Source organism: Nematolebias whitei, chromosome 5, assembly GCF_014905685.2.
Source record: "Nematolebias whitei isolate Nwh7 chromosome 5, NemWhi1, whole genome shotgun sequence".
In the NCBI taxonomy this organism is placed as follows: Eukaryota; Metazoa; Chordata; class Actinopteri; order Cyprinodontiformes; family Rivulidae; genus Nematolebias; species Nematolebias whitei.
In genome coordinates this window covers 14,075,457-14,094,945 of record NC_056502.1, presented here as the reverse complement: position 1 = coordinate 14,094,945, position 19,489 = coordinate 14,075,457, and the positions used below count along the sequence as shown (strand labels likewise).

Genomic DNA, 19,489 nt, shown 5'->3' with positions numbered 1-19,489 from the left:
CAAAGTTAAGTCAGGTCCTCTGGTTGGTTTCTTTTTGTTGAAAAGTTTAATTTTCAATCCATCAGGGAGGCTGTGGCTGAGTGGTTAGATCAGTCGTCCTCCAATGCAAGAGTTGGGGGTTTGATTCCACCAGCAGTCACATGCTGAAGTGTCCCTGGGCAAGACACTGAATCCCTCATTGCCTCCGATGTGTGTACCATCGGTGTACGAATGTGATAAAACACTGATTAGTCTTTGTACAGATCTAGTAGAGTGCTGTATGAATGGGTAAATGAGGGCACAGATTGTGTTGTAAAGTGCTTTGAGTATTTGATCACATAGTAAGTGCAGTCCATCCAAAAGACTTCATCAGTCCGAGGAGCTGCAACAAACTCGGTCTTATAATCAGCACCTTCTCATAGTGATCAACCAGTTTGCTGCTGACGGTCAGATCTAGTTGTTCATAGATAAAGGAGGACCATCTGCCTAACAGTTGATAGTTAGTGATGGCAGCTTGCTATTCACACAGGACTGAGTAATACTAGCAATAAATGGTAAATGGACTGTATTTATATATCACCTTTCTATCTGATCAAGATACTCAAAGCTCTTTACAAGACAATATGTGTCCTCATTCACCCATTCATACAGCACTCTACTAGATGTGTACAAAGACTAGTCAGAGCTTTATTACATTCATACACCAATGGGACACACATCGGAGGCATTGAGGGGTTCAGTGTCTTGCCCAGGGACACTTCAGCATGTGACTGCTTGCGGAATCGAACCCCCAACTCTCGCAGTGGAGGACAACTGCTCTAACCACTCAGCCACAGCTGCCCACAATAACAGAACTGTGAGAGGAGGACAGTTGAACACGGAGGCCTCCGCCCCTGTTTAACGATGAGCAAGTTCTCTTCTCAAAGATGGCCTCCTTCACTCCTCTCTCAATCCATCGTTCATCTCTATCAAGGATGTGAACATCTTCATCCTTGAAAGAGCGACCACTGGCCTGCAGATGAGTGTAGATCGCAGAGTCCTGGCCTGATGACGTTGCTGTTCTGTGCTGAGTCATCCTGTGCTGGGTTTCTTATCTGCTTTCAGGAAGGCCCACTTAAAATATCCACATCACTCAACCTTGTTAGATTAATCTACCTGGATTATTGAAAATGCATCAGGACGTGAGCAGAACTAAGCTCAACTCAGCCATCCGTGCACTGAGACAAACTAAGTAGAACTAAACTAAACGAGCTGAGTCCAGCAGACCCAAGCTAAAATTAACTGAACTAAACTCAATGTCCCAGTCCTACATGAGTGGAGCTCCAGTTAAGCTGAGCTGAGTCGAACAGAGTTAAGCCATGCAAAAGTGAGTCAAATCAAATTTGGCAAATTAAATAAAACAGTTATTTATAGTTTTAGGTAACACAACAGCACAGCTGATAGAGCTGTTGCCTCTCGGTAAAAGGTTGCTGGATCAAATTTGAGCCGGGGGCCTTTCTGGGTGGAGTTTGCATGTTCTCTCTGTGCATGTGTGGGTTTTCTCCAGGTACTACGGTTTCCTCCCACAGATTAAAAACATGCATGTTAGGCTGATTGGTAACTCTAAACTGTCCCTATGAGTGAGAGAGTAAATGTTGTTTGTCTTGTTCGTGTCTATGCGGACCTGTGATGGACTGAAGACCTGTCCAGGTCCGCCTCTTGTACAATGACTTGATACGGGCACCCCCATGGTCCAGAAAAGAAAAAGTGAGTAAAAGAAGATGGAGGCAAACAGTGCAGACCTGACCTGAACTCATCTCAGTAATGTTTTGGTAAATGTTAATGCACATTTAAAAACTATTTTAGTTCACTGTAGTGCTTTACAGTTAAATGAATTAATAAGATCAAAAGAAATAACTCAAATTAAATCCTACAACACACTCATTAGAAATAAAAAAGAATAAAATAAAGAGGAATAAAAGGCAACACAAGATTTGTAACGGTCTCATTGCTGAAAGCCAAATTAAAAATATTAATATTAAGTATAGATTTAAATGTTTCTGCAGGGCAGCACGGTGGCACAACTGGTAGAGCTGCTGCCTCTCAGCGAGCAGGTCCTTGGTTCAAACCCCGGTCCAGGGGCCTTTCTGGGTGGAGTTTGCTTGTTCTCTCCGTGCATGCGTGCGTTTTCTCCGGGTACTCCGGTTTCCTCCCACAGACCAAAAACATGCATGTTAGGCTGATTGGTAACTCAAAATTGTCCCTAGGTGAGAGAGAGAGAGTGAATGGTTGTTTGTCTCGTTTGTCTCTATGTGGCCCTGTGATGGACTTGCGACCTGTCCAGGGTGTACCCCGCCCCTCGCACAGTGATTGCTGGACATGGGCACCAGCGACCCCCGTGACCCAAAAATGGAATAAACGGGTAAAGATAATGGATGGATGGATGTTTCTGCAGTTCACAGCTGGAGAGGTAAACTACAGGACAGCAGCTGGAACAGCCCAAACATCTTCATGTTTAAACTGGAGTAAACCTTCAAGACGCTGGCTGAACTGGCTGCTCGTCCGAATCTTCTTACTGCTGTTTGAACGTTGAAAGGATCAAGTAAATGAGATAAGGACGAACCATTTAAAACACACGGAAAGTCCAAAAATAAAAGAAAACTGGTGAGAAATTACTGTTCAACATACAAACCACTGCATTCTGAGGTTAGTGATGCAGACTGACTTTTAAAGCACGATGGATGAAAGGTGTTGAAAAGATGTTTATTACTTTTAATTTAGTGTTTATAAAAATGATCACTGGTGTCATCTTGAACAGAAGTTCTCCTTTATTAGACAATAAATAAATAAATAAATAAATAAATAAATAAATACATGTATTTACAGAAGAAAATTACAAAAATTCATAATCTATTATTTAAATTTGCAGCTGTCACCCGGCTGAGCGTCTTCATGAATGAATTCTACTTTTCGGTCTCGGCTCTTTCTCTTCGCCCACATGTGTCTGTAAAATTAGAGCAGATTCAGGCCTGCTCGGTGATGAATTTCACTGTCAGAGACAAATTCGAAATAAATCTCTCGCCATGGACTTCCAGCATGTGTCGCACTCTGATAATTTCCACAATATCCTCTGCAACCCCCCAAGGGGTAGATTTCTTTTCCTCCTCCTGTTATTCCTCTCTCCATCCTCTCCCTGTTTGTTTCTGTAAAACGCTCGTTGCTTTACTGAAATACTGCAATGCTCCGTCTGCCCTCTTCTTCCTCCCTTTCGTTCTGTCCAACTCTTGATTTTTCCTCCCTTTTTTTTTAGTTGTTGTTGTTAAAGGAGCTGCTGGTGGTGGTAGATGAGTGGGGGTAAGGTTGAGGCAGAGAGGGGAGAGGGGGGGCAGCAGCAGAGACCCAATGACGTGGGTGCGACATGTAACGGTGGTGCAGGAGAGGAAATCGATACATGAAAGGATGAGGAGCACTGGGGTGGATTACCGTCTGGGGCCCTGGCTACTGGAGGCATGGAGGGAGGTGTTGTGGGGGGGTGAAGATGAGGCCTGTATGTGTGTATGGAAAAAGGGGGGAGGGTATGGGATGGATTAAGGAGGGCCAGATTGTCCAGTTCCCTCTCCTCTGCATCGCCTCCCCTGACCAAGTATCTTGACCCCTCCCTTGGCTTCTAAACACAGCTCGGTGCCGGTGCTGCCATGCACCTCCAGCTCCAAACGCGCTCTCATTCACACATGCAGGCGCGGAGGACTCTATAATGTCGAGTGAATACATGGACGGTGTGTGAGCTAAGGCTCCAGATAACCCTGCACTATCTGTATGGGGAATAATCGCCTGATATTACCAGTGTAAATTAAAGAGTCCCAGAGAGAGCGTGTGCATGTGTGCATGTGTGCATGTGTGTGTGGTGAGAAAATCTTTGGCAAGGTGCATCTGCAGCCCTGCCACAACCCCAGATAATAAATATCTATTATAAATATCATTATTATTGGGCCAATCTCCCCCAATAATGGAGCCTCAGTGAAAGATGGCACCAGGGACTGAGGTGGATATTGGCAATATATCAGCATTGATTATTGAGAGTGCTGACAGAGAGATAGAGGCAAAGTTAATAAAAACCAATAAAAAAGACAAGGAATATAGAAAGAACAAGGGCTTTAGCGGGCTCAAACGCTTGTTCGCTGAAGGAAAAGGAGAAGGGAAGGTACGTAAGGGAGTCTAAGGAGGGAGATATGGCTGTAAAGTCGTGTGTGTGTGTTGCCTTTTCTGGCTGAGGCTCAAATCAAAGTTTTATCTTTTCTGGCAGTGCTTTTTCTTTGTGCGACTGGCATTGACATCTCCATACTTCCATCCACTCGCACTTTTTCCTCCTCGTGTTTGTGTGTTTTTCTCGAATTGATCGAATCTCGGTTGGATCTGAACTCTGCAGCTGGGGATGCGAAGCCTCCACAGTCTTCTCGGCCTTCCCACACACCAACCCACGAAGCACAAACAACACTTACCTGCTCACACACACACACACACACCAGAAACACCAACACACAAACCTCATAAAAGCCCATGCATCATATCCATATTATCTTGACAAATCTATACATCATGTCAGAGCGTGGTTTTCTGTGAATATTACATTTGGCTGTGTGTTATTGGCATGTGCGCGTTGAGAGGATATGAGGATTCATGCTGTTGGGCTGAGACGGGTCGGGGCGTCAGCGTCCATTCTAATCGGGCCTTGTTAGGACGCTGACGGGGCCAGTAACGCCGCTGTTGGCCGCTATTGATTTCTGAGCGAAGCTGTTATTGATGAGTTGGAATTTAATCCAACCAGCTCGTTTGTCATCATGACATCACCATTTAACTATGACCATGACATGGCTGCGGACACCCCGGCAAACGATCTGGGTCGCACACACACATGCAGGCTGATGTGCACACCTCGCATGATGGACGCAAAAGAAAATTTCTCTATTTGTTGTGCTCATTTTCTGCATTGCTCTTTTTACTTTCCTGCAACATCTGCAATAAATTTCATGTTTCAGTATTCAAACGCTGTTTTAAAACAGTCAAATCAATCATTTGAAATGAAAAACAGGCAATTACCAAGAGTGCAATAAACAATATGACTAATAGATGGCCCACAATATGACTAATGTGTAGCCTAAGGATACTTTTGTCTCTTTTTGATTGGGTAAATATTTCATTCTACACCCTGACCTACAGCATATGACACTGAAAACATGTGGTGGGGAGATGTTGAACAAATTGTTTTAAATATTCTCCTTTTTATATATTAACAACCATCTGGAAAAAGTAATTATATAACACTTTGATAGGCCAAGAAGTATTTTAATTTTTTTAATTGACTGTTTCCACCATGAAATAAATAACCTTTTTGTCCTTGTTATAAATGCAACCTTGAATACAATAAAATATGAATAAAACACTTCATACAAGACCTTCTTCGTTTTTTATTTTTAACTTATTTAGTTGTAATTTAAAAAAAAGTTTTTTGTTGTTTCAACACGATAAATTAAAAGCATCATTGGTACATTTAGTAATAAATTCTAAAGAAGGCAGCAGAGGTGAGTTGGATATTTTGCCACTAACGGAAGTGACTTTTTAATTTAGAATAAAACACAATAAATTATATAAATAATGAAAAGCTTCACAGCAAGAATGAACCTTTCTGTTTATTTGTTATAATTTTTCTGCAACAAAAGAAGCAGAACGACAGCGAGAGACATTTTTCTTCGAGCAGTTTTCAGTCCAGCAGGGTGAAAATACAGAAGAGAAAACGTTGGAGCCAGTTTTGTGCCTCTGTATGGATTATGGGGTTTGATTATGAGGGAGGGGGGCAATCAGGACCATGGACCTGCAATGAGAGCTGTCCAGCGGGGGTGGGTTATTGGCTGCCGTGACACTCCCCCCGGGGGATAGTTCTCCTCCTAGGTCTCAGGAGACTGAAACTGTTGGGACCAAGTCGCTGCAGGGGCCCTATAGGCACCATGCAGGAACAACACCAAGTCCGGGGGGGGGGGTCAACTGAATTTAGGCTTGAAACAGATGGACTGAATATGAGACAGGCTGTAGTTTGATATCATCACCTTTTGTAGTGTGTGTTGTCAGCTGAGCCTAACACGACGAGGGAAAATAGTTTTAATTGGCAGAAAATTTAAAATCAGCGCGCGTGCCTGCGCCAAAGAAAAACAAGAGTTTGTTTCTGCCTTTTAAGTTCTTTATTTTTCTTTCTGTTACAGATAATGAGATCCAAGCATCACGTTTGTGAATACCTGAAATCCATTTTAATGGCCGTGTGTGTGTGTGTGTGTTTGTGAATACCTGCCTGACAGTTTTCCATGTCAGGTGGAAGAAGAAGAAAAAAGAAGAAGAGTTTGGTGAAGAAGTGTGTGTGGAGGACAAACCGGTGGATGCTGTTAGCACCCCTTCTCCTCCTCCCCCTTTTCTCCTCACCTCCTCATCTTCCTCACCCCCTCCAACACCATCTTATTTTCCTCTCCTTCAATCTCTCTCTCTCTCTCACACACACCCTCCCTCTATCCCTCTCTTCCACAGACGTGCACAACCACACTACATTCTACAAGAAATAATTGCTTTTGTCTGGAAGGAGTGCAGGGAGGAGGGAAAGGGGGCGCGCATGGCTCCCTTTGTGGGGAAAAGGGGGTCTTTGAAGGACAACTACAGTCACTTCTCCCTTTCTTTTCCTTTCTCCTCTCTCCCTCTTCCTGCCGCTCCTCCATCATCGCTCCTCCTCGCTCCTATTTCGTCCCTTCTCTTCTTCTCCTCTTCTTCCTCACCGGACCTGCGGATGTCATCTGTCATGTGTGAAGCGGAGGGAGAAGGACAATAAAACCAGGTTGTCTACAGCAGGGGATGAGACATTTCTCATAATTAGGAAACTGCCAGGTTAATGTGCACCTCACATCTTTTCAGCAATTAGTCTGCTGATGAGTGAGTGATGCTGGGTGAAGATAGGCAAATATCTCACTGTGCATGTCCACGGAGGCCTAATCACCCCACAGATACAAGCCTCCAGCCTTGTAGGGGGAGGGGGTGGGCTCTCAGGCCCAACAGTAGCAAGAGCAGACTTATTCCTATTGATTTGCTCGTATTGACTGCGATGTTTAAGGTATAGATTTTTCTATTTAAAAATCTATATCGACAATAATCTGGTGTGTAAGCGTGCGGCGGTGACAGAGGCTGGCCTGTAATTGACAGCATGTAACATGTCAGAACTAGGGAGGGAGGAGAAGGAGAAGATTTTTGACTTTTAACAAAATTTTATAAGTTAACACAACAGGAACAAGATGAAGAAGAACAAGAAAAGCAAGAACAAGAAGAGCAACAACAAGAGCAAGATAAATGAGAACAAGATAAACAAGAACATTTGATTTTTAATAAAATTTTATTTACACAAGTTAACACAGAAGAAGAACAAGACCAAGAACAAAAAGAAGAAGAACTAGAAGAACAAGACCAAGAAGATGAACAACAAGAAGAACAAAAATAAGAACCAGAACAAGAAAACAACAACAACAAGAAGAAGAACAAGACCAAGAAGAAGAAGAACAATAATAAGAAGAAGGAAAATATTTTTGATTTTTAACTAAACTTTATCCTCGCACAGTGATTGCTGGACATGGGCACCAGCGACCCCCGTGACCCAAAATGGAATAAGCGGGTAAAGAAAATGGATGGATGGATGGATGAACTAAACTTTATTTACACAGATAGCACAACAGTGTTAAAAAAGGTGATGGTAAATGGACTGTACTTATATAGCACCTTTCTATCTTATAAAGATATTCAAAGCTCTTTGCACTACAATCTGTGTCCTCATTTACCCATTCATACAGCACTCTACTAGATCTCTACAAAGCTATTTGAACAAATCATTCTAAAGAGACTAATCAGACCTTTATCACATTCATACACCGATGGGACATACATGAGAGGCAGTGAGGGGTTCAGTGTCTTGCCCAGGGACACTTTGACATGTGACTGCTGGTGGATTCGAACCCCTAACTCTTGCATTGGAGGACGACTGCTCTAGCCACTCATCCACAGTCGCCCCAGGACAAGCTTAAAATAAAATATTTACATGACAAGAGCAAGAAGAACAAGACCAAAAAGAAGAACCAGAGAACAACAACAAGAACAAGAAAAAGAGCAAGACCAAGAACAAGAAGAAGAAGAACAACAACAAGAAAGAAATAGATATGGGGCAACAGGAGGATACAGGGAGCAAATCTTCTTGGGACTTGCACGTGCTTTCAATAGCTATGTTTACATGCGCAAAATTCTTTGATCGGATTTAAATGAGTTCAGATAAAATAATCAAAATGTATCATTTACGTGGGCACAATCCGTTCACAATGAACGTTTACATGCACCGGGCTTTTACTCAGAATAGAAGTACTGACATACGCAGAGTGATAAACTCTCCTTACAAAAAATCACAGAAGTTCTACTTCCGTGATGAACGTAAACAAACCTGAATGCCCAAAATTGACCCGCGCCAGGTTTTAATGACGGTGGAGACGTTGAGCTGCAGGTAATACAGATCGTTTTGAGCTCTTTCAAAGTTTCTAGAAATGTTGTATCGCTCACCGACCAGTTTTGCTTCCCCGACATATATTAGCATCTAGCCAGGAAATACGTGATGTTGACAGAGGTTGCACATGCTCAGTCAGGTCAGTTTTCCATGATCAGATTAAAATGATCAGATTAAGTGTTTGCATGCACACCGTTCAGATTATGAATCAGCATAAACCACCCCTCTCATTCGGATTTAAAAATTCATTCGGATCGAGCTGAATCAACAAAGAATAATCTGAATGGGAAGGCTTACATGACACATTTTTATTCAGAATGGCCGTTTAATCTGATTACTTAAATCCATGTAAACACAATGTTTGGGTTGATTAGCCTACTCATTGCAATGAAGAAAAACAGATTTGGTGAATGTGTCCTTAATGCAAAAAACATGTTAGCAAGTGAGGTCGACAGTGGTGACCACCATGGAAAAGCTGTTTGGGATTGAGTTGAAATCAGTTTGAAACGGTAAACTTACGGGTCTAGCAGAAGTTTTGCAATAGCTGTGCGAGTTTTAACACGTCTCACTCGTTTTCTTCTCTTTCGCTTTTCGCAGCAGATTAACGACTTCTCAGAGAATCTTGTCCGATTCCGCCATCTTTTAAGCCTTAAGGTCAACCTCTTGACTCAAGCTTCTGCTTGGTGTTCGGTGGATTCAGCCGAGTGTTTTATTTACATAAAGTGCGTACCTGCGTTTCAGAGTTGCATATGATACTTCCAATCACACTATAAAGTTCAGGTTACTCTGTTTTCATGTTTAATTGTATATTTTGCAATGATTAGTAGGAGGAGCTTTAAGATGTTATGTCAGCTTCAAGTTCTTCTATTTTTCTATGTGAATAAATGATACACCCCTCTCAGGAAAGGAGTTATTTAAAGCGGATGTAATGAGGAAATTGTGCGCATGCGCCAAAACAATCCATGGATTCTCTTATTCATCCCTTCCCAAAGAGTAATGCACTGATCACCATTGGCATCATTATAGACGGTATTATTAAGAGAGGAGGGGTGGAGGGTGCAAAAATCAATACAGGATACCTTTTGCAGCGGTAGTGAAAACGAGGGGGGAGGAGTGGGGGAGGCAGGAGGGAGGGATTGAGGAGATGGACGGAGGGAGGGGGTGGGTGGGCTGGTGATGTGTGAGTAGTAGCGGGTCCTCTCCTCTCCTCTCGTTCGCCTCAAATGTTGCGGCCAGCCCTGTAGTGGCACATCGCTACAGTCCTGGAGGGGGGAGCCGGCTCGTATGAGTGAAGAGCTAGAGCCCAGAATTATTTATAATATAAATATATATTTAAAGAAACAAACAGACAAAAACAACAACAAAAAAAAGCAAACCAAAAAAAAGAGAAAAGAAATTGTTGTAAGAGACACACAGACGGATGGACGGAGAAACGGCAAGTGTTCCGCTAAAACGCGACATGATGGTGGGATGATAGCAGCCGCGGCTGCTGCTTCCTGTTTCTACTCTGTGCTTTTATTTACTTAGTTGTTCGCGGTGTTTATTTATTTATTTATCTGCCTATCGATTGATTGCGTTTTAATTACAGAGCGCGAGGGAGGAGGAGCGTCGGGGCCATACGCTGCGCGCGCCTCGCCTTTTCTAACCATTTTTGTTTGTTTTTGTTTTTTTGTTTTCCTCCTTCTTGTTTGGATTTTGTTTATTTATTTATTTGGAACGAAGCTGTTGTACATGCTCGCGCGACGCTGCTGCTTGTGGATGAACGCAGGTGTCCATATCCTTTATAGCCCTCGCGCGACGGCGCAAGAGGAGCAGGAGCGCGTGCAGCTATTTGACCAAATGCACGAGCGAATAGTGCAGGAATAAGTGAAAAACTGCTGAACAGAGGGGGTCATGAGCCACATGAGACTCGACTGTTCTCACCTTTTCTTACAGGAGTGAGGATGAAATAATCTTCCGTGGTGGGGGGGCTATTTGTTTACTCAAGGAGAAAGCTTTAGCAGAACAAAGACAGGTGGTATTGTTTAATCTAAACTTGTAATTGTAAAGTTTCATGCTGCAGAAGTTGATCTCTCCATCCGTCTGTGTGTTCAGCTGCACTTCAAGGGACCATCCTTATATCTATGCACATTTAGGCTACACCAAAAACACCCCCCCCCCCCCCCCCCTCCAAGAAAAGCTCAATGTATGCCGGGAACCAGCGTGAATAATAGTTAATAATAATAATAATAATAAAAAAAGGAGTGCGCAGCAACTGTGGGGCTACATGTGCACACACCCATCCAGCTCCTCCAGCAGAGTAAATCCCCAAAGCCGCCAGCGGGAGAGTCGGACGGAGGCGCAGGAGGTTCGGAGGAGGACGGAGCTCGTCCCGGTGCTTTGCGTCCAGACGAGGAGGACCAGCAGCAGGAGGAGGATCATGTTTGTTCCCCTGCCGGTGCCGTTCGTGTTTCAGAGAACCGCCCCTGACCTCAACGCCTGGCGTCTCAAGTCCCCCCTGGCTCTCCGCTCCAACTCCGGTAAGACATGATTTTTACTCCTGCCGGCTCGCACCTCCTCGGTGTCGGCCAGCCGCCCTGTCTGTCTGTCTGTCTGCCTGTCTGTCTGTCTGCCTGTCTCACTGTGCGGACGCGCTCGCCGCCGGCGCGCACACACCCACTTCTTACCTGGTCTCCTTAATTTTTTTTTTTTTTTTGCGATTTTTTGGGGGGATGGGGAGTCAAAATAAGAGCAGCTTATAGTTTCCAGACTGAAATATAAAAACGTCCTCCTGTTCTTGTCCACGCGCATGCTGTTCCAGCCCGGTGTGGTTCGCTTCCCTCGCCGCCTCCACGCGCTCCTTTCTCTGGGTGGGTTTGATTTTTGTTCCTCCCGCGTCCTTCCCGTCCTCTCCACTGCTGCGCCTGAGCCTCAGCCTCCGACTCTCCCCGACTAGACTCTCGACAGGCAGGGAATATTCATGCCAACTTATCGATCCTGCGGAGATCGATTCCTGGGCTGGTGGAAGAAGTGAGAGGGGGAGACAGAAGGAGAGCGGAGGTGCAGGGAGGACCATGCTGAAGGAGGGGAACAGCTCCGTTTATCTGCTGCTTCTTAATAATATGTGGTGTTTGCGCTGCACCTGGAAATATCAGTGAACTCTGGTCTGGTCCAGACTTGCAGAAGTTGCAGCCAAATGTTTCCATAAACACTTCTTCTTTTATTGCATCCACCTGTCCCGCTGCTGGTTGAAGGAGCACAGGGAGTGAGGAGTCAGGGAGGTGGGGTGGGGGTGGGGGGTGCTGAGGCTGTGGCGCCTTCTTCATCTGCGCGCAGAAGGACGCATGGTGGGTTCAGTGTCAGTCTGTGTGGACTCTGTTCAACTTGACCCCTTTGACTTCCCCTGTCCTGCAGGTCCACACCGTGCAGGCCTTCAGAGGACACACAGGACACTCACTGGGGGGCTGCATGCTCCAAACAGGAAGCAAAAAGAAGTGGGAGAGTGCATTTGTCTGTTAGCGAAATATCTCATGATCAAAGGGGGACGGATTATAATGAAACACCCAGAAAGTAACACCTGGATGCAGGGCTACAACTGATACATTTTTGGAGTTTGCTCCATTCAAGATGGCCGCCACAGCTAAGAAATCTTGGCAAACACAAAACGGGCTATAGCTCGACTCATTTTACAGACACTGAGCTGAACCTTGGTGTTTCATTAGCAGAGAGTATTTTCCACCACATACTCAGAGAGCGCTGATTCCTCGCGCAAGACCTGCCTTTAAAGTTGCCATTGACTGTTGGAGTTGAGCATGTTTGTCTGTTAGCAAAATATCTCATGAACAATGGGACACATTTTAATGAAATCTTCAGAAAATAATCACTTGCTGTAGACCTGAAATTGGTTAACGTTGGGAGTCAACCCAAATCAAGATGGCTGCCTTAGACAACTGACCTTGGGAAACACAAAAATAACTGCAACAGTCACTTTTACAGACAATGAGCTCAAATCTGTGGTTTGAGAGTCAGCCTCTTTGAACTTTTTAAAATGATCTATTATTGCTGCCGTTGTGTTCAATGGTGGGTTTTATGGATCTTTGGATCCTAAACTGTCTTACAGCAACACATATCTCTTTCCCAGATCATTTTTGTGTCTATTTGATGGGAGGAAAGGTCAGTTTCACCTTGTAGTTCTCGTCCTCAGTCAACAGTGTGCAACATGTGACAGTAAAGCGGACAGGTGATAGAAGTAAAGAGAGAAAATAGGTTCAGAAGGATGAAAATGACCTGTTACCTGCTAAATCTCTGGAGATACACACAGTGAGAAGAGGGGAGAGATGCTGCAAGGAGGATGAGGTGCATGCCAGGACCAAGGAGGAGGAGTTTTGTGCTCCGCTTGTTGAAAAATGGCCAATGTCAGAATGAGATAAAAAAAAAAAATACATGGAAAAAGGGAGTGAGAGAGGAGAGAAGTGGGTGAAAGTAAGAGCGAGATGACAGAGTGAAAAACGAGGAGGGTGAGGGAAACTCAGTTTGAGCTTTGAGAGGTGAGAAGAAACCACAGATGAGCCATTATGTTGCAGCGTCCCAGGCCAGGAGCAGCATCTGAATAAGCAGAGGCGAGCTGATGGGCTGCTGAGCTCCCCGGACGAGGAGATGGCAGTGATTCACAATCTCATGCTGATTTTATTCTGTTCAGATGAAGCCGTGCAGTGCTTGAACAGAACAGGACTTATTATATTTACCGCCGAGACATTTTGAGATTATGGTCAAAAATGCAATTTTGGGTTGCAAAAATTTTGCTTTTTGCCTCAAATGTTTTCTCAGCAGGGGCGCATGTAGAAAAAAGATGAGGGGGCATGGATAGTCTTGAGGTGGCACACAAAAATTAAAAGCCATCGCAGAATTTCAGATTTATTATCTTCTTGTACAATAATATGGGATTTTGTTGTCTGATATAAGCCTGTTTTTTGTTTTGTTTTGTTTTACTGTTGATGCACAGTAGCATGTCCTCACTTAAATTTATTAGTTTTTTAAACTATTTTATGCATGTAACCTCCTGGGACACTAAATACTGATGCGATGACACGACAACGTTGACTTTCTGCACCATATTTGATTCCACTAACTTTTTAAGTAAAACATTTTAATGGTACTCAGTGTAAACTAAATCAAACATAAAAATGTTTATCCTGAACTATATCAAAGGGCACAGATTAAAAGAGCTTAATTGAGCAGTTTCCTAAATATGCAATTGTAAAATGTGGGTGTGCACTCAATGTAAACAAAGCAGGGGGCCGGACATCCAGCAATTAAAGTAATTATGTAAATAAACCAATGATCTGTTACCTTTTAAATTTGTTTATTTTATTGCATTGAGTCATAAATGCAATAAACAGAACCCAAACACATACCCCCTCCCTCCCCCCCCAAAAAAAATAGTTCTACTAATTTACACATGAAATTAAAAATGCACACCAAACAAAAACTCTTGAGTCAAGCAGACAAGACTGTCTGGCAGAGGGTGGGGTAGTAAATATATCAGGGTGGCCATCCCTTCTAAGGCCCCCCTGGTGGTGCCCCTGCCCCCCCAGCCAACACAGCTGTCCCGTGCAGTCGCAGGCCTCTTGACTCGCGCTCTCAGTTAACTCGTCTCTTTGACTGGTGGCAGCTACTTGACTCCTTTGCGTCAGAGCTCTGTGCGGGGTCAGAGGTCATGGCAGCAGTGTTAGGCCTGACCCCTCTCTGCCCCCCTGTGCTTTCATTCCCTTTCATGTAACAACAGGCCTCGAGCACTCGCGCGCAGCCCCTGTAGGGGGGCTCACACATGCACGTCATCATAAAAAACAGACGGGGCTGTCGTGTGTACAGTAGGAGCTGAAAACAAGCGAGTTTCCTCCTGCTGAAACCCATCCAGGTTTTGTTCTATTTTTAATGGTATTGTGTCGGTGAAGGTGCAGGTCAGTGCCACTGCTGTGTGAACGGTCCGTGTGCACGCGTCGTAAACTGGTTTTGTGGAGCCATCAGCATTAACCGGCGTATGAAAGTTTAATGGGACATGGAGGAGAAACTGAAGAGTTTCCCACACGGCGCAGGCCTTGATATGATACGATGGGACATCAAGGAGACTGAAGACGGCTTTTTTCTTTCACACGTGCTTACACACACACGCCTAGATTCAGTTCATCTCAGACACTCACCGACTTTCACACAACATTACCCACCATCTCCCTCCGTCTGACTATTTCACAAGCGCTTATACTTACAGATACATTTCAGATTTTAGACCCGCATAGGTTGTTCTTTTTCTGTCAGAATTACATTGAACTACCTGGAACATTCACGGTTGGGAAAAATAATGTTTATCACTTGCTGCCATGAAACGTGTGCTGTAATATATTGTTTGTGTTTGTTTCTCTGTCTGTTATTAAAATATCTCATGAACCAGAGAGCAGATTTTAATCAAACTCTCTGAACGTAGTCCCTGGATGTAACTCTATAACTGATAAACTTTTGAAGCCAACTCGATTCAAGATGGCCGCCACAGGCAACTGATCATGTCAAACACAAAAATGGCTGTAATTCAGTCAATTTTAGAGATGCTGAGCTAAAAGTTGGTGTGTAGCTGAGAGCAAGCTCCAGTACTCTGCGCTCTAACAAATCCGGTGGCATCAGTTTAAAACTTTGCAAATAACCATTAGAGACAACCCTTTCTGTCTGTTAGCAAAATATCCCATTAAGCAGTGAACAGCTTTTATTGAAACAGTCAAAAACTCATTAACTTTTGGAATCAACCCAATTTAAGACGGCTGCCACAGTTAGTTGAACCTAGCAAGCACGGCAATGGCTAGAACGTAGTAACTTTTGCACATAATGAGCTAAAGTTTGGTGTGGTAGTAGCTGAGAGTTATCCACAACACATATTTTGAGCGCTAAGATCTTTGTTTAAAACTTTGACACACAAGATGGAAGACGATATGAGTTCCTGAGTGGATTTCAATAAAATACTTGAGCTAAACCCATTATCGAACGTGTCAGCTGCTCTCTTCATGTGCTAACCGCTTACTTTTAAGACATTTTATGATGCGCACAGGGCCCTGGCACATGTATTTAATTGCTACATGATGTAAGAACATGCATGTGCTCACCCCTTTGCTTTGTGTGTGTGTGACGAAGAGGCAACGAGTGTGTAAGCGTGCGCACAAGTATGAACACACGTGTGCAAACCTGTGTGTGTAGGTATGGATTGGTTTGTAGAAGGGAGCGTGCAAGTCGCAGTGTTAACATGATTGCAAATGACAAAATGTCAACCTGGGTTTGTTAGCAACATAATGGGGAATCAATAGACACGAGAAAGATGTCAATACTACATGCTTTATTGCATTAAGCTACCTCTCTCGTTCTGTGTGGCTCCCCTCTCCTCTCCTTTCCCCTTTTTGCCTCTGTCACAGTCCCTCCCGCTCCCTCCGCTCTGCTCTCCCCGTGGTGCTGGAATTAGATTGCAGCATATGAGCCTGAACGCAGCACGCTGATGGCAGAAAGCTGCAGGAGCTAATGGGCTATCAGTTTGTCTATTTAGTTTGACGTCGCACGACCCCAAGAAGCCTGAGTAAGGGAGGACCTCATGTTTATTTGATGTGTTTATGGAATGAATCAGCCATGGAAATGAACCATTAAATAAAGTTTAAAAACATGGCGAATATATCTAATTAAGGCACTTTTATGTCGGGATCTAAACTTGTGACATGGCTGTGTATTAACCTGAACAGAACCATAATGATATGATGTGATGTTTACGGTACACCAGGGCTTTAAAATGCATTTTAATCCCATTAAGTGTTTACCTTTTTATTGGATTTCCAGGTGTGCTAATGTGGCAGTAGGTTGTGTGTATAGTTTGGAGATTAGTGTGTGTACTGGTTGAGACTAATGTAGTATTAACGCTGATGAGCTCCCACAGCTCATTAGTAGCATTGAGTGGTGTTGAGTTTCCCCCCCGTCGAACCACTGGGACACCAAGACGCTCATATCCAATGCATCTTCATCAGCGACTGCGTATTAACAACCATTAGCGCACTCATGCTCTGTCATAGAGAACGTGACCTTTACTGGCATGACTTTCAAGTGTGCATAGACGAACGAAGACACTTTGAAGTAAACGCAGCGTGGCATTTAAAAATAATAATTTAAAGACCCTGATGACCTACAGGCCGTCCGTTAGTTTTAGATTTGTTTGTCTCGCACGTACAAAAACAGTTTTGTGCAGTCGGTTATTGTGTCCGTGGAAATACTGCCCAGCACTAGTCCTAACCAGGGGCTGGGTGAGCAGCAGACCACTTAATCAGACCCACAGACCTTAATCAGCCTGAGAACACACACAGCGAGAGAGATGGATGAAGTGTGTGTGTTGCTCGAGTGAATGTGTGTGTGTGTGGGCAGTTAATCAACACATCAGCAGGACCAAACACATACAAACCACCTGACTCCATTCTAGATATTGATTTATACTTCCTTCTGTGGTTCCAGTTCCCTCTTCGTATCTCTCCGTCAGTAAAATACAGATGATGTACACTGACCGAGCGCTCAGGAATACTCGCCCTCTGCTTCGACTTTGAGGGCGCGTGGAGGTTTAGCCAGATGTAGCAAGGCTGTGGTCAGGATCTGTGAAGCTGTCGATCACCGACAGCAAACTATCAAACTGGTAAATTGTGAGTTAAATGGGTAGTTTGGACCTTTTGAAGCTGAGCTGTGTGGTTAGTAAGGTTATTAACAATTAATATCTTACCTGTTGTAGATGGTTCTTAGAATAACCGTAGTTGGGGAAAAAAAGATAAGTACTGATAAGATAGGTGAGCTAACAGCTAACTGCCATCATTTTAACATTACTGTTTAGTTTTCATAGAGTTCAATGGTTTGTAGCAAGCACAAATAGCAACAGTAGCAGTTAGCTTTAGCACTTCTGGTGCAGCCTGGAACACCATTATCAGGACTATCAATATATTTCTGCCATAATAATTAAAAGCAGAACTAATGGTGATGATGATATTAAGGTTTTTTAAGTAACATTTGCATGAACCGCTCTATCATCTTCCAGATTGGACTTGTTTTAAAATTACAGACATCCTCTTCGGCCTAGACTCTGCACCGACTAACGATTAGCTCATCAATAGAGTTTCTCTAAACTGAGATCATTCACAGAGCCTGCAAAAAGCAAGATAGTCATAACCCCACTTCAAATAGTTTGAACAACTCTTTTTGAATATCTAGAGCACAAAAATTACTAATTCGAGCGATTTATTTTTCTTCTCGAGATCACACTCGTCACATTCCCCTGCTCAGTGGGACCAAAGCTTCATGCATACTCTTTCAGTAAAATATGCAACATCTGTGCAGGGTGTTTGCTGAGATGACAGTGGGCTTATTTATAGGCTATAAATTGTGTTTTCACTATAGCCGCTGTCTCTTTTGTTGTTGATTGCTGCAGGCTATCACCCCTGCCACCTGGCTCATGTGCCAGTACATTTAGATAATAAAAAAGACCAATAAAACCCAGAGGTTTGATTGGGTGCCTCCCTTTTAGCCCGGCAGCAGAGTGGACGCCTAAATCAGGGATCCCTTCTCTCCATTTCATTTAGCTGATACGATTTATGGTAATGAAGGGGTCCTATTAACCTTTGGCGTTCCGCTGCACGTCCTCAGACCGAAGGCGGATGAGAGTGCTCACCGATCAGGTCCTGAAGCCGAGGAGGGGAACGTGTCTGCAAGAAGCGATGTCACATAATTGCAAATGCATCCACACAGAGAGAGCTGACACTCCCCCAGAAGCACCTTAGCCCTTTGAGGGAGCTGAATGCATGTTTAATCTCCATTCTCCCTTTTCTTGATCCCTGTCTATCCTTCCTGCTCTCTGTCTTCCTCTCAGCAGGAGCATTCTGTTCTGAAATTAATCTGTTGTACTCCACCACCTCCTCTCTCCTCCTCGTGTCCAATGCAATCTCTCTTAACGCCGCCCGTCTTTCAGGAGTTCATCGTCCCACCCGTTTACGCTTTGCTGCTAAAATATGACCATATTTAAAAGTCAGTACTAAGATTTTTTTCTTTTTAAACATGGACTAAACATTTTAGTTAATATTTTAGTTTTTAATTCAGAAATGTGTTCTTTTCTATAGAAAATCTGTTTTGCTGCACAAGTTTGAATATTTCCATTTTGACCGATCCATTGTGTCACTAATTGGTTCATTTGGGCCGCATTTTATCCATACCAGCAGTTTTAACTGCTTGTCTTTAAATATTAGGGAGCAGAGAAAAAAAAGGGGGGCATGTCACAGAGAGGCCCCCCCTCCCTCCTCTGTACAAGGACTGCACCCCTCTGTCCCTTTGTCTGCTTGTAAAAGGGACGAAGAAGGAGGCTCGGAGCAGGGGGTGCCGAAGGAGTGACTAAGTGACCCCTCTCTCCCCTTTCTTTTGACACTTCCATGTTCTGTCCATTCTGCTGTGCACGTCCCTCGCCCTCCCTTCTCTTTCATCGTGTTTCGTTCCCCCATTTTTTTTTTTTTGCCTGGTTAAGTCGCCATGGCTGTTGGCCTCACGTGTGCTGCCCTCTCACTCTCCATTCTCACGTCTTTGAGAACAGCAGCCTGGTTGCCAAAGTGTCTGTATAGGACACATTAAGGCCCATAAAAGCCTGGTCCGCTGTCGCACTCTTAACCACCAGTCAGAGGTAGTGCGCAAAAGTGACTTTAAATGAGTCTGTGATTACCTTGGAACATGGGCAGATGCTGAAGTGGCCAAGAGAGTGCGAGACAAGGCCAGGGATTCACAAAGAAGGATGGAAAGTGCATTTCATGGACGCGTGTCTTGAATCTTGCAAGACGGAAAATGAACAGAAATTAATATTTGTTGCTTTTGCAGCTAAAAGCTAAAAGAGCTACCTGAGCCAAAAAAGTCACGACAAGTTGTAGCCCCAAATTCTGTCCCCCCCCC

General features: G+C 43.9%; 1 protein-coding gene across 1 annotated transcript in view; it reads left to right on the top strand.

The window, feature by feature from the left end:
* Positions 1 to 10,757: 10,757 nt before the first annotated feature.
* pou2f2a (POU class 2 homeobox 2a) overlaps positions 10,758 to 19,489 on the top strand; it is a 44,844-nt gene continuing 36,112 nt past the window's right edge. The window contains exon 1 of the mRNA XM_037676196.1: positions 10,758 to 11,046. Coding sequence (XP_037532124.1) covers positions 10,794 to 11,046 — 253 coding nt within the window. The 5' untranslated portion in view covers positions 10,758 to 10,793. The remainder of the gene's footprint in view (positions 11,047 to 19,489) is intronic.